Source organism: Mauremys mutica, chromosome 3 (genome assembly GCF_020497125.1).
Source record: "Mauremys mutica isolate MM-2020 ecotype Southern chromosome 3, ASM2049712v1, whole genome shotgun sequence".
NCBI classification, from domain to species: Eukaryota; Metazoa; Chordata; order Testudines; family Geoemydidae; genus Mauremys; species Mauremys mutica.
In genome coordinates this window covers 210189384-210205202 of record NC_059074.1, presented here as the reverse complement: position 1 = coordinate 210205202, position 15819 = coordinate 210189384, and the positions used below count along the sequence as shown (strand labels likewise).

General features: G+C 48.9%; 1 protein-coding gene across 6 annotated transcripts in view; it reads left to right on the top strand.

Moving 5' to 3' along the window:
- Window positions 1-15819, top strand: part of NINL (ninein like) — a 52314-nt gene that overhangs the window by 7935 nt on the left and 28560 nt on the right. For all 6 annotated transcript variants that reach the window (XM_045009023.1, XM_045009026.1, XM_045009025.1 and 3 more), the window contains 5 exons: window positions 3479-3575; window positions 5739-5914; window positions 9190-9256; window positions 10302-10492; window positions 11970-12122. In XM_045009023.1, coding sequence (XP_044864958.1) covers window positions 3479-3575; window positions 5739-5914; window positions 9190-9256; window positions 10302-10492; window positions 11970-12122 — 684 coding nt within the window. The remainder of the gene's footprint in view (window positions 1-3478; window positions 3576-5738; window positions 5915-9189; window positions 9257-10301; window positions 10493-11969; window positions 12123-15819) is intronic.

The following is a 15819-nucleotide window of genomic DNA, read 5'->3' as shown; positions in this document are numbered from 1 at the left end:
GTCTGTAACAAAATCTGCACTTCTGAACTTTCCCGCAGTTGTTAGGTGATTGTTGGTGTTTTCCCTTTTTATAGGTATCCCCAAATCATTGTAAACAAAATTGTTAACTTCTGATTGGCTAATTATCTCAGCTTCTGAAAAGTAACATTCCAAAGCTGCTGACTTGATTTGCCTGCCGCGAGGACTGTGAGAGGAAAGATAGCTAAACGATGATATCACATATGGGTTTTGGGTTTTTTTAAACCATTGCAAAACTTTTGGTTACATACATTTGCTCCCGGTTCAGTTCAAGGAAACAAATGCATTTTCTGCTTTTATCAGCAGAAAAGACAGAGGTATAGACGGATTATTATTTAATTAGAATGGAAGTGATCATAACATGATATATTTCATGATTTTGAGGAAAGGAAGGAGCGAGAGCATTAGAATAAGGACAATGGACTTCAAGAAAGCCGACTTCAGCAAAATCAGAAAAGTGGTAGGTAAGGTCCCCTGGGAAGAAAATCTAAGGGATAAAGGAATTCAGGAGAGGTGGCAGTTTCTCAAAGAGACAATATTAAAGGCATAGTCGCAAGCTAACCTGAAGTGAAGCAAAGGTAGAAAGAATAGTAAGAGGCCAGTATGTTACCATTAGGAGTTCTTTAATGACCTGAGAATCAGAAAGGAATCCTACAAAAAGGGGAAACATGAATGAATTGCTAAGGAGGAGTACAAAAGAACAGGACAAGCATGTAGGGACAAAATCAGAAAGGCCAAAGCACAAAGTGAGTTACACCACACAAGGGTCATAAAAGGCATGAAGAGGTTCTTGAAATACATTAGGAGTAAGAGAAAGATGAAGGAAAGTGTAGGCCCTCTACTTAGCTGGGAAGGAGAGCTAATGACTGATGATGTCAAGAAGGCTGAAGTGTCTAATGATTCTTTTGCTTCAGTTGTCACTGAAAAGGGCAAGAGTGACCAGACACTCAACACAATTAATATTAACAAGGGGAAAGGAATGCAAGCCAAAATAGGGAGAGAACAGATTAAAGAATATTTAGCTGAGTTAGATGTATTCGAGTTGGCAGGGCCTGATGAAATTCATTCTAGGGTAGTTTCAGCTGGTTCCTAATCTTGGAACTGTTGGCAATTATCTTAGGAAACTCACTGGGGGTGGGTGAGGTCCCAGAGGACTGCAGAAGGGCAAATTTAGTACCTAGCTTTAAAAGGGGGAACAAAGCGCACACCTGAAATTATAGACCAATCATCTTAACTTTGATCTCTGGAAAGATACCAGAACAAATACAGTCATTTTGTGAGCCTAGAGGATTATAAGGTTATAAAGAATTGCCAGTAGGAATTTGTCAAGAGCCAATCATGCCAAACCAGCCCAGTTTTCTTCTTTGACAGGGTTATTGGCCTGGGAATAGGGGAGAAGCAGTAAGTATGTTATATTTTGAGTTTAGTAAGGTTTTTGATGCAGTCCCACAAGCAAACTAAGGAAATATCTAGATGAAATTACTGTGAGGTGGGTGCACAACTAGTTGAAAGAATCACTGTAGTTATCACTGTTGAACTGGGAGGGCGTATCTAGTGGGGTCCTGCAGGGGTCAGTTCTGCGTCTGGTATGTAAGACACAGAAGGTAATTGTCACACTCTACTCAGCACTGGTGAGGCCCCAGCTGGAGCACTGTGTCCAGTTCTGGGCACCACACTCCAGGAAGGAGGTGGATAAATTGGAGAGAGTCCAGTGGAGAGAAACAAAAATGATCAAAGGTTTAGAAAACTTGAGCTATGAGGAAAGGTTAAAAAAACTGGGTACGTTTAGTCTTGAGAAAAGCGGACTGAGGAGGGACCTGATACCAGTCTTCAAAGATGTTAAGGGCCGTTATATAGCAGACAGTGATCAGTTGTTCTCTGTCTGCTAAAGGCAGGACAAGAAGTAATGGGCTTAATCTGTAGCATCCCAGGACAGGAAACTGGGAAAGGTTAGCTATCAGGAAAAACTCTCTAACTACTCCGGGCAGTTCAGCTCTGGCACAGGCTTCCAAGGGAGGTTGTGGAATCCCCATCACTGGAGGTGTTTAAGAACCGGTTGGACAAACCTCTGTCAGGGAGGGTCTCGGTTTACTTGGCCCAGGCTCCATGCAGGGGGCTGGACTTGATGATTTCTTGAGGTCCCTTCCAGCTCCACATTTCTATGATTCTGTGAATTTAGTTGCCCTCTCTCACACTTTCTCTCTCTCAAGTATGTCAACGACTGTCTTCTGTTTTACTTTAATTGCATGCATGTTTGAACATGATCGGTTTGCTAGTGTGAGATCTCTGAGAACATAGGGATGCTCTGATGCAAACACAATGCATTTTAAAAAACTGCCAGGATGGAGGGTACCCAACATGTTTGTGGGGATTGGACTGAGGGGAAAGAGCTGAATAGCTAGTTTTGTGTCCCAGCAACTAGATGTGCCCATATTTGTTACTGCATCTAACAGCAATGGAAGTACGAAATGCTTCTGCTAAAATGACCCGACGTGAAATAGTGTGCTCTATTAACCTTTTAAATAATCAGTGTAGAACACCCGCGTTAACGTTCCCTTTAGATAGACGGGTCAGTGAATGCTTCTCAGAACTACTGTTTCAAGCTGTTTGCTTCTGAGATGTCTAGCAGTAATTCACATTGGGAATGTTTTGTTCTCAGCCTCAAGGGCTGAAAGCTACGAATCTGGAGTACAACAGGCAGTAGAGGGTGAATTGTCAGCAGGTTCCACAGAAAACACCAGGCTCTGCTTATGTACTCCTTAGCTTCAGTCAATATTTAGCTGTATGTATTATATACTGCTACGTGTATTGTGGTAATGCCTCCAAGGCTCAGTCAGGATCAGACCCTGTTGTCTATATATGTAGCATTGCAATTTTCCTTTGGTGTTGGCTTCATTAGGGGAAAGGTGTGCTAGCCAAGGTGTTAACATCCTAGTGTAGACACATCAGATGCTAGTTCTAGCAAGATGCCTGTCCAGGATAAACCCTTGACTCCCCTAGGGCTTACTGTGAGCAACTAACGCATGTTAAAACTGCCCTTTGCCTTGTCTGCATTAGGTGTTAACTCCTGTTCACTAGCATGTGTTTTAAAACACCCTGGTTTTCCGTAGTGTAGCTGTGGCCCCTGAGAAGCAGAGCTAGTTATCATGCATCAGACTGAGTCCCGGTAGCCTGGTAACTGATGCCCAAGGCAGAGGAAGCCAGTGGGTCCCAGGCTGCGGGTCCCAGACAGTGCAGGTCCCCCCCCAACATCTCCTATCAGACACCACGGTAACTGAGGCGAACCCCCAGGTTATCTCTGAGCAACAGAGGAGGACAGCGCGTTGCTTCTGCACATTGCAGGCTCCCAGCAGAAGTACGAAACAAGGCTTGTGAGACTGAACTGAATACTGGCGACTGCCCCAGGTGTCTGACGATAGGCCCGATGTGCGTATTCAGCCTCTTTTCCTGTCTCCACTAGGTTAACTTTGAAGAGTTTAAAGAAGGGTTCGTGGCAGTGCTGTCCTCCAACATTGACCTGGGCATTTCCGACGAGGAGAGCAGCTACTTGGAACCAGGTGCTGGGAGACTTTGCAGCTGGTCGTTCGGGTTTTTCCTCTGCTTCTGCTGCCAGTTGAAGGCCTTAACTGCTGGTGCATCTATGAATTGCCAAGACAGAGAGGAAGGATGGTTCAGTGGTTAGAGGTCTGGCCTGGAACGAGAGTCGTGGGTTTGATTCCCTGCTCTGGCACAGACTTCCCGTGTGAGCTTGGGCAGGTCACGCAGTCTCTCTGTGCCCCAGTTCCCTGTCTGTAAGACGGGGATCACAGCACTGCCCTACCTCCCCGGGGTGCTGAGGATAAATCATTAAACACGGTGAGGTGCTCAGATACCACAATAGGTCCTTCCTAGATCTTAAGGGACCACTGTGATCATCTAGTCTGACCTCCTGCACCTTATTTCTAGTCTGGATTTGTCAATCTTCAATTTCTAGCTGGTGGAGGTTGTTAGACCTCTGTCTTCTAGCCTGAATATCCCTTTTATTATCCAATTTCTGTTTCCCAGGTAGGCACTGGATGATCGTGTCACCCCTTCCTTCTGTCTTTGATAAGCCAAGTAGATTGAGCTGCTTGAGTCTTTCACTAAAAGACTGGAAAACATGCCTCATAATGGTTGTCGTGGCTCTCTTCTGAACCCTCTCCAATTTATCAGCATCCTTCTTGAATTATGGATGCCACAACTGGACACAGCAGCCTAGTTGGGGTTGCACCAGTGCCCAAGACAGAGGCAATGGGGCCAGATCAGTACCTAAGACTGACAGTTTTCTAATTGTTACGCTTTCTGGCAGGGTGGGGTGAGAATTTTGCACTGAGTGACCTGGCAACTTCAGCAAAGTGAGGGCTAGCAACAAAAGGGTTAATTCAGGATTGTTAAATCCCACTCATCATGTCAGTATTGGGCTTTTCCAGACAAATAGCCTCTGTCGGTACCCTGCCACCTTTCTGGGATGGCGAGGGATGCAGCAGGGTCTCAGAACATACACAGCTTTAGGCTGAACGTGTCACATTAGCATGCCCAGCTGTTCCTCGTTTTTTCTTGTTGAGGCAGGACTGGACGCACACCGTGCCATATGCTAGTACAATGGGCAATGGGACCACGGTGTGTAAGACTGGTGGAGCACAGCAGGACATGAGCTTTGGCACTCTCCCAACCAGCGCATGAGAGCTAGGATTGTTTAGAATGGGGGAAAAGGTTACGTCTAGAAGCGGTGGGCTGGAAGCACGAATCGCTGGGGACAGTTGTCTGGCCTGTGTTAGTCAGACAGGAGGTCAGACTAGATGGTCACATTGGTCCCTTCCGGCCTGGGAATCTCTGGATCACTTAATCTTTCAAACACTGGAATACTCTTGTAATAGGGCTGGGAGAATGGCCTCGGGGGTAGGGCACAGAACTGGGGAGACAGGCTTCAGTTCCCAGCTCTGCCCCAAACTTCCTGCATGACCTTGGTCCAGTCGCTTAATCTACCCTGTGCCTCACTTCCCCCTCTGACAGGTAGGGACTGTCCTTCCCTACCTCGCTGGGTGCTGTCCGAATAAAAACCATTGTGAAGCTTTCAGGCGCTGCGGTGGTGAGAGCTATGTGAGGACCCAGAAAGCTAGAATACCGGAGCACACAAGCACAGCTGAGTCCAGCAAATATCAGCTGCTACAATTTATCTTGCGTATCCTACACTTTGTCTGCCTCTGGTTACACCACATACAGAGGTTTGAGTCTGCTACCTGCTTACGTGCTAACATGTGGGCCTTTGACTCAGGCAGTAGACGCCTGCTTTAAGATCCTGAGGTCCCAGGTTTGGTCCCTGCACATGATGATGTGATCAGGGACACCATTACTCAAAGCTCGTTGCTGCTTAAATAACAGCTGAAAGGGGGAACTATTTCTCTTTATTTGTTACGTGTATGAATCCTAATGAGGGAAAGGGCAGAATGAGTCACTCTTCAGACTGGCCGTTCTCTCTGTGTCTGTGATTTGTGTGTCCTAACAGAAAGCTACTTGGCCTTTAGAGGAAAGCAAGGGAGAAATGCTGTAGTTCCACAGTGAAAGTCACTGTGGCAGGAGCCGTCTGTATTCTCAGTGTGAGCTGCAAGGTCTCTTTTTGCTTTATATAAGCAGCAGAGTTTGAAAGAGAATTTGTCTAGACGTCTGTGTCCCAGACTGAGACTGATTTTTTCCCCTCCTAGCTGTCCCAGATGATGTCAAGCCCAAGTATGTGAATGGGGCTAAGTGGTATGGCCGCTGGACGAAGCCAGAGTTGCAAGAAACCGAGGTGGAAACCACCAAGTATTTACAAGATCAGCAAGTTAAAGCCAGTGTGAAAAGTCAGCTGAGACGCTCGGCATCTCTGGAGAGTGTGGAGGTAGGAATGACTCATTCCCCTGCTCCTTGGAGCAGGCTGGCCAGATTTAACTCAGCCTTCTTGCTTGATTGCAAATAATGTTTAAACAAAAGGCCGCGTTCATGGTGGTCTCACCTGTTCCGATGGGTTGCCTGTGGCAATCCTTGAGGAGTGTCGATCTGCATTGGGTCAGCATGGGTTACAAAGCCACTGCTAGAGCGGGTCGTAGGCAGAATGCTGCACCGGGGCCAGGCAGAGTTGATACAGGCGCCATTTGGACATTGGCATGGCACTCTGGGGTGTATTTTGCATGGCAGAGTCTGCATAGAGTCCCTGCCATCCAGAGCTGGTAGCCAGACGGCAATAGAAAACTGGCTAGATGGTCGGGCTCAACGGGTAGTGATCAATGGTTCCATGTCTAGATGGCAGCCGGTATCAAGTGGAGTGCCCCAAGGGTCGGTGCTGGGGCCGGTTTTGTTCAATATCTTCATTAACGATCTGGAGGATGGTGTGGACTGCACCCTTAGCAAGTTTGCAGATGACACTAAACTGGGAGGAGTGGTTGATACGCTGGAGGGTAGGGATAGGATACAGAGGGACCTAGACAAATTAGAGGATTGGGCCAAAAGAAATATGATGAGGTTCAACAAGGACAAGTGCAGAGTCCTGCACTTAGGACGGAAGAATCCCATGCACTGCTACAGACTAGGGACCGAATGGTTGGGTAGCAGTTCTGCAGAAAAGGACCTAGGGGTTACGGTGGACGAAAAGCTGAATATGAGTCAACAGTGTGCCCTTGTTGCCAAGAAGGCTAATGGCATTTTGGGTTGTATAAGTAGGGGCATTTCCAGCAGATCAAGGGATGTGATCATCCCCCTCTACTCAGCACTGGTGAGGCCTCATTTGGAGTACTGTGTCCAGTTTTGGGCCCCACACTACAAGAAGGATGTGGATAAATTGGAGAGAGTCCAGCGGAGGGCAACAAAAATGATTAGGGGGCTGGAGCACATGACTTATGAGGAGAGGCTGAGGGAACTGGGATTGTTTAGTCTGCAGAAGAGAAGAATGAGGGGGATTTGATAGCTGCTTTCAACTACCTGAAAGGGGGTTCCAAAGAGGATGGATCTAGACTGTTCTCAGTGGTAGAAGATGACAGAACAAGGAGTAATGGTCTCAAGTTGCAGAGGGGGAGGTTTAGGTTGGATATTAGGAAAAACTTTTTCACTAGTAGGGTGGTGAAGAACTGGAATGGGTTGCCTAGGGAGGTGGTGGAATCTCCTTCCTTAGAGGTTTTTAAGGTCAGGCTTGACAAAGCCCTGGCTGGGATGATTTAGTTGGGTTTGGTCCTGCTTTGAGCAGGGGGTTGGACTAGATGACCTCCTGAGGTCCCTTCCAACCCTGAGATTCTATGATTCTATGAATACCTTACTGCTCCAGTTACCCCCGTGGGAAGAGATTCCCCCTTCATACAGTGGATTAAATGGAAGAAAATAAAATTTATTGGAAAAACATTTCTCTGATCCATGCAATGTCCCCAGCTGGAAATGTAATGGACAAAGGTCAGGGACATTCCAACTTGGCTGCCTCGCTGCGCCCGACCCCACGTCCATAGAAGTCACTGGGCACCGCAGTGGGGCTCAGGAAGCCTGAGTGCTACTCCTGACACTGGGGGAACAGGTCACTTCCACTCTCGGGGCCTCCCTTTTCCCTCTCGCCCTGTCCCTGTAGGATGTCAGCTGTTCAGGGCAGAGGCTCTCTCTTGCTTCCTACCTACTGCAGTGGTGCCCTGAAGGTGCTTCTGTGACACAAATAACCATTAAAGTAAGAGCAGGTCACCCTGTAAGCGCTATTAACAGGGGTTCTAAGTAAGTTAAACTATCGCACCTAGGACCTGATATGGACGTCATGCTTCAAAACCCATTTAATGCGCAGGAGCTTTGCCCCTCTTTGTGGGACAGGAGGATGGGCCTGGGCTTGAGAATGCAGGTTGTCATTGCTTGTGCTCTCTCCAGGGAGAGCGCTGGTTAATGAAAAGCAGCTGATGAGTCAACTGGATGCATTATTTTTAAAGAAAATAAGAGAATCTAAGAAAAGAAATGTAGATTGCTTAGAGACAACTCTCTCTTAAAATAAAAATACAGGGGAAGGAGAACATGAACAAACTCATCCTTGGATGGAAAACTATTTTGAGAGAAAACAAATGTTACCGTCCCCCATGGCCGAGCTCCCCTGGTGGTCCAGAAATGCAGCTCCATGTCTTGGCCCCAGTCCTGCAGGCTGGCCTGCATGGGTGGATCCCTGCACACAGTGTCCGCCTCCCCGAGCCCTGCTGGGGGCGGACTCAGGGCCCTTCGCTTAGTTGTTTTGCTCTGGTGTCTGATTTCCTTTTAGAAGAACGGTTTTGTTCTTTGTTGTTGCATTCGTCACGTCCCACTATTACATCTGCTGTTTTTGTAAGTTGCCTTAATGGTCTTTTTTTTTAACATAAAAAAATTGATCAGCAGAGACTGGCTTGTGTGTAGGGAAAAAATGATTGAAGGCTATACAAAGAGCATTTGTCGAACGCTACATTCTTTTAAAGTGGCCCCGTGTGTTCCCCTTTGTCGTACCCCACGGGAAGCAAGTGACCAGTCATTTCTGAGCCCAGAGGTTAGGTGCTGTAGGACCCAGATTCAAGTCCCAGCTCTGTTGCAGACTCCTGGTGCGACCTTGGGCCAGTCACTTAGCCTCTCTGTGCCTCAGTTCCCATCCTTACAAGGGGGATTGTCGCCTGCCCAGGGTGATGAGGATAAAGACATTAAAGGCTGGATGCTGTAGTGACGAGGGCATATAAGCACCTAGAGAAGAGAGATGAAATAGGGCTGGCTCTTCAGAGAGCTGGCGCTGAGCCCTTCTGAAAATCATACGTGTCTTTAATGTCTCTTGAAGTGGGCACCCTATAATTGAGGGTCCCATAATTACTAGTTGCTCTTGATAATCTTGTCCAGAGGTTGTAGAACTGGTCAGTGTAACACCCTTTAATGCAAAACAGTGAGTTAATAACCTGGTCTTTCATTGGTGAATGTGTAGGGTTGTGATGTTACAGATAAATTATCATCAAGGTTTTGCATATTAAATGTACAGCAAAAAATAATAGATGAACGATCACTTTGTATTTGATAATAGCACTTTTAAAAGGTTAACAGTCTCTGATGACTCATGTCAGCCCTTTTCACTTACCCTAAATCACAAACCATTTTTCCACCCACCAGAATTTCTCTATGATACTTAATCCTGTTCGCACATTGTTTCTGCAGAGCCTTAAATCAGATGAAGAAGCGGAAAGTGCTAAAGAATCACAGAATGAAATGTTAGCGGCACAAGGTAGAAAATCAGTGCTCCTCTGTGTAAAATGCTTTGGGGTTAACAGGCTTTCTGAATGTTTATGGCTCAGATCCTTTGTGACTGGAAACCCGGTTCCCCCAGCTGAAGAGGGGGAGGGATAGCTCAGTGGTTTGAGCATTGGCCTGCTAAACCCAGGGTTGCGAGTTCAATCCTTGAGGGGGCCAATTAGGGATCTGGGGCAAAATCAGCACTTGGTCCTGCTAGTGAAGGCAGGGGGCTGGACTCAATGATCTTTCAGGGTCCCTTCCAGTCCTGTGAGATATATATATATGGAGGTGGAGATATACCTAAGAGCTGACCCTGCATTTGATTCCCATCCCCCAGGAGGATCTGTTGGGGAGGCTCCTTTTTGCCGCATTGGTTTAGAAAAGACCAACATCATACTTTGCTTGTAGACACAACTCTGTTCGAGGTGATGCTGTGGTGATCTGAAGTGCAGTGAGCTTTGACAGGCTTCAATTCTTCCTACAGCTGCCGTATTAATCTTCTAAAAATATCCAAGATGAACTCCTGCTATTTAATTAGGGAGCCCGGAACCGATGAAAAATGAAGCGCGCTCTCTCTCTAATTAAGGTTACGACTACCTTTCTAGTCTAATCCAAAATTTAATCCCAGTCACCTTTTAGCTTCGATATCTTTGGTGCTCCCAACGATACATGTGATTTGTGGCCAATGAATTTTCTTTGGCAAAGTTTGGAGTTGAATCAGAAGCAACTGATTCAAGATTCCTGATAAGAAATTCTTAGGTTTTAAAAATAAATGCTATAAACACACCTGATCTTTAGAATACAGGATCCTATGGATGCAGCTTTTCTTTGCCAAAAATTGAGGCTTTAAAATAGTGCCATGAGACAGTACTTAGAGGGCCCCATCCAGCTCTCATTGGCGGCAGGGGAGAGACTCGTTGAGTTCGGTTGGAGTTGAGTCAGGCCTGTAGTGAGCTCTTTCTGGTGGGCCCCACGTGCTCAGTAGTGACAGTAGTATCTCTCTGTTAGTATAACTGATGCATGGCTAATAATTTTAGGCCAAATGGGCACCTGGAATCCTGACCTATTTGACAGCCCCCGGCGGACAGCCAGCCCTTGCTTTGACATGACGGAGGGTCAGATTCGGGGCATCTGGGAAGAACTGGATGTAGGGAACACCGGGTACCTCAGCAAGCGCGAGCTGGCGACGGTCTGTAAGAATATTGGGCTGAAAGAGCTGGAGCAGGAGGTAAGTTGGGGGCTGCGTGGAAATGAGCCCATTGGGAAGGCAACCTGGTTAGTAAAAGCACATTGTCAGGATAAAGGGCTTTCAGAAATAAATCGTGAAGTCTCCAGACACTTGCAGATATGCTTCAAGAATAGAGCCAGATCCGTAGCTGGTGTCAGTTGGTGCAGCCCCATTCACCTCAGCGGAGCTGTCTTGACTAGCTGAGGATCTGGTCTGTAATATTAATGAAGCAATTAACAGTATCCTCTTTAAACACAAAACCTACATTCAGTACTGATTTCTACCAGCCATGTGACTCAAAGGGCTTGTCTACTCACACAGTGCTGCAGTGACGCAGCTGCACCAGGGTATCACTTTAGCGAAGATACTACTGACTGCCAGGAGAACGTCTCTCGTTGGCGTAGGTAATCCACCTCCGCGAGAGGCGGCAGCTCTGTCGACAGGATTTTTCACATCCCTGAGCGATGTAGTTATGCTAATGTAAGGCCTGGTCCACACTAGGGGGCAGTGTTGAGGTAAGATACGCAACTTCAGCTACGGGAATACCGTAGCTGAAGTCGAAGTATCTTATCCCGACTTACCTCCAGTCCTCACCGCTCGGGATCGACGTCCGCAGCTCCCCCGTCGACTCTGCTACCGCCGCTCGCTCTGGTGGAGTTCCGGAGTCGACGGGAGCGCGTTCGGGGATCGATATATCGCGTCTAGATGAGACGCGATATATCGATTCCTGCAAAATCGATCGCTACCCGCCGATTCGGCGGGTAGTCTGGACGTACCCTAAGTTTGTGGTGTGTACTTGGCCTGACATTTCTGCATAATCTGATCCATTTACATCTGTGGGAAAAGACTATTTTATTAGCCAATTAACAATGCACCTTCTGCTCAGTTTGGCCCCAGTCCTGCAGTGTGCTCCACACAGGCAAACCCCTGCATGCACATGGACACCTGTGATGACAATACCACATTGTCACAAATTCCTCTCTCTCCTGGGTATATAAACTAATGTATGACATGGAGTCAGCCTATAGTTGTCCCAGCCCAGTGGCTACATGGGGATGTAGGGATGGTGGTGTAGCTAAAGGTCAGGAAATCTAGGTTCTAGTCTTAGTTCTGTGAAGTAGCTGGTTTGCAGAGCTGAGCTCGCATTCCCCAGGTGCATTTGTAAATACAATGTGATGACCTGTGTCTGGTGTGTATTGTGTTTATCCCTATTCCTCCCTAATTGGAGTAACTGATGTGGATTGCGTGTATCTACATGGATACACTGCACGCCTTTGTATTTACTGCAGTTTCTCTTTTGGTGTGGAGAGGTGGAAGGGTTAATTCTGGCTTACTGTAGATTCTGTTCCTTATGTAAGAACAAGAGGGAACTTTTATTGTTTGTTTTTTGAAAAAGATGTTGATTTCCAATGAGTGCGTCTGGGATCTTGCATGTGGCTGATGTGTCTGCTGACTTTTTCCCAACGGCTTTCTGCAGGAACTGGAAGATTTATTTCGTAGGCTGGACAGAGATGGAGATGGCAGAGTGAGCTTTCAGGAGTTCGAACTTGGCTTGTCCAGCCACGGGCCTGTTTCTTTTCCTGTTTTTTCCACGCCTGTCAAACAGCCCAGGCAGCCGCCGGATCACCAGGTGAGTCTGGGGCAGGACTCCCAACAGTCCTGGATAACTCCCAATGTAGGGCCTGGCTAAAGAGCCTGGGAGCCAGTGGAAAGACTCCCATTGACTTCCATGGGGTCTGTATCAGGCACATTCCAGTGCCTGACAAAACACAGTGCTCCGCGTCAGATGCTTTCTGAGCAGAGTTCCAAGGAGAGCTCAGCTACCACCGTAGACGGATTTGCCCCTCTCCCCTGCAAAGAGGGGCTGCTCTGACTGATGTTTTACTGCTTACAGCCCCTCCTGGTCCCTGGGAAGCAGAGCTAGCCAGAGCCGTGTGCACTCCAGCTACACCCCTTCCCGTTCTGGCTGTGCCCTCACTCGGGTGTCCCCTGCTGACACATCCCTGTGCTGTGGGCCGGGAGTGGGGCTGGCACAGCGCCCTTATGCCAGTTCTGCACCAGCTGGGGCAGCCCTTGGCGAGGGTGCATTCTGGGGGTGGGGGCTTTAAGGCCTCTTATGCTGCCAGACTGATGTCACGGGGCCTGCGTGTAACAGCCTCAGGCCTCCTGAGCATCAGGACAGGTTGTGTCCAGCCTGGTGACGATGGTAAAGGCGGTGCCTGGTACCCTCTCCACTCCCCACCTTTTGTGCACCAACCCGGGCAGAGCACAGTTCCCGCTGTGCAGTCCCACATGTCTAACTAGATCCCTGTCCCGAAGGGCGTGCCCTGAAACACACGTGCTGCACAGCATGGCAGGGCTAGCGCTGGAGTTGGAACGTCGCTCCTGAGTGTCTGGACTCTGTGCGAGTATTAACTGTGCAGTCTGCGTATATCGTAGCGCTGTTCTCCTGCCTGTCACGTGAGCAGTCTGTGAGCTGAGGGAGCCACATGGCGATTATGGCCTAGTTAAGTCAGTGGGTGGCTGTTACAGTCTCTCTCACACGCACAGTCTCTCTTCTCCTCGCACACCCATGGTTTCACTGCTGTGAAAAGAGTCTGGATTTTCAAGTAGTTTGTGCTGTCAAGCTTTGTTCCCAGCTGCTAAAGAGGCTGGTCCTGGGCCTATTAATGCAGCTTTTGTTCAGCATGGAAGAGGCTCTTTGCAGTTGGTGGGTTTTGCTGATTGTTCGGCCCTGCAAAAGATGTCTAAGGGCTAGTCTACACTGGCTGCGGCAGCACTTTAACGTGGCTTGTGTAGTCGCGGCAGAGCGCTGGGAGAGAGCTCTCCCAGTGCTCTAAAAAACCCACCTCCACGAGGGGCGCAGGTGTTTTTTCCACCCCCCTGAGTGAGAAAGTTGCAGTGCTGTAAAGTGCCAGTGTAGACAAGCCCTAATTCTGCCTTCTGCAGTGGAGGGCAGGGTGGGCCGAGGGCATGACTCACTCAGCAGGAGTTAGGTGATAAAAGAGAAGTGTCCCAGGGGAAGAGAATCACTCGTCTGTCTCCCATCAGAAGCGCGTGGAAACCTTTCCAATCTCCCCGGTGTATCTGACGCGGTGCAAACTTTGCCCCTTACAGAGGAGCGAGTGCTGAGCGTGAAGGAACAGACTGTTTCGGTTTACGTTCTGCTCCATTTGCCCAAACCCTGCCTCCCCGTCTGCGCTGCTCTTTGAGCAGTGTAGTGTCCTGTTGCCTCCCTGCTGCTGGAGCCCTTTCCTCGCTGCCAGGAAGGAATTTGGGCCGCTTTCCCCACTGCCTCTGCTCTGCCAGAGCCTTTCCCTGACTCCTGTATCTCCCCACTGCAGCATGGATGCAGCCTGCATTTCACCATGGCAGGTAGCTACCCAGACACTACACGGCAGTGCCAGCGGTGCGTAGTGTAGACACAGCCTACTAGCCTGCGGAGACCCCGGATATGTACTCGAGTTGCTAGGCCATGCTGAAGTCTCTGCCGGTGCATATTTGTGCTGTTGTTACTCACCCTATGCCTGCCTGTGCCGCAGTCACATCGTCACTTCCAAGGTAGATACGTGCTGAGAGGCTCATCTAGCTGCCTCCTGTCTGACCGGAGAGAGAAGGGAAACCCTACACCACTGGAATGAAGAAATATTACTCCAATTATAATGTCAGCTTCAGGACTATGGGCCGCCCTGCCCTTGTATTGACTCTCGATAGGTCTACAGCGCAATCCAAGATGTGATTGCAGCATCTGTAGACACAACTGCACTAGCCTTGATCTAGCTAATTCGAATAACAATAGCAGTGAAGCCGTGGCAGCATGGACTAGCTGTTTGAGTACGTAGCCAGGGTGCCTGGCATGGTGTCAGGGCCCATGCTGCAACTTGACTGCTGTTTGAACTAGATCAGGTATGTCTCCATGTGCTACAGGCGTAAACTCCTGCGGAGAGCATCTCGCTAGTGCATGGAAATAGGCTTAATCGATGTTTTCTTACTATAACGTCAAATATTTATTGCTACTTGGTGCTTTTCATTCCCAAGGATCTCCAAGTGCTCACAAACTAACCATAGCACTAAAATGCAGCTACTTCTAGGGTGAAGACAATCAACTGGCCCACTACATAACAGTGGGGGAAGAGTCAAGGAGACCAGAGGAAACCATTACTCTTTCCAAATGGGCCGTGAGATTTTTGGGCTGAGGATTTCGCTGGGGATTTCAGGGGACTGTCGGAGGAGTGAGGCACCACTCAACACAGGTGCCAACTTTTGTTGGCGCTGGTGGGTGCTTGTGCCCCCCTGGCCCAACTCTGCCCCCTCCCTGCCCCTATTGGACCCCTCCCCAAATCCCCGCCCCGGCCCCGCTTCTTCCCCAAGGGTGTTGCGTTCCCCCTCCCCCTCCCTCCCAGGCTTGCCGCGTGGAACGGCTGTTTTGCGATGCAAGCGCTGGGAGGGAGTGGGGAGAAGCAGGACGCGGCGGCCGCTCGGGGAGGAGGCGGAGTGGAGGCAGAGGTGAGCTGGGGCGGGTTGGGGAGCTGCCAGTGGGTGCTCTGCACCCACCAATTTTTCCCCGTGGGTGCTCCAGTCCCGGAGCACCCACGGAGTCGGCACCTATGCTACTCGACATGAGTAAGGGTGTCAGAATCTGGCCCTAAGTGTGCCCTTTTAGCCACGCTTTTTTTAGCTTACCCCAAGATGTTCCTGGCTCTGCAGAGATGTCCTGGCTATCAGAATCTCTGGTCCTTGGAGTAAATTGCACTGAGCTTAATTTGTCTGCCTCACATGTGCAGGGGGCTGGGTTGACCCATCAGGATCTGAACCTAGTTTTGGGGTTGTTCCATCACCCCCACACTAAATGAGTTCCACTTTATCTAGCGACTGACACTTCCAAAGTGCTCTGCCAAACGGACCCAACTGATTCTCCCTGAGACTTTGTGGTGTAGGCTGGTATCGTGATGCTCTGCTACCTCTCGGGAACTGACACACACAGCAAAGGGCCAGAGTTTCAGAAGTGGCCTCTAATTTTGCAGGGTTGGGTGCCCAGCTTCAGACCCCCCCAGGTGACTTCCAAGAGATGTGGAGCAGCCCCAGCTCTCCCTGAGTTCAGTGGGACCTGCCGAGCATCCGCAGCGCCAAAAGTCAGGCTCTTGGTGTCCGAAGCTGAGCATTCAGAACTCAGCGAACCCAGAATTGGAGGGCGTTCGTGAGAAGTTGAGCCTAGGTGGTTTGCCCAAGATTCCATATCAGTGTCACAGCAGCACCGGGATTGGAACTCGGGGCTTCCTGGCTCCGAGCATCTAGATCCTGCTGCTTCTCAGCTCAGAGGGTTTTCA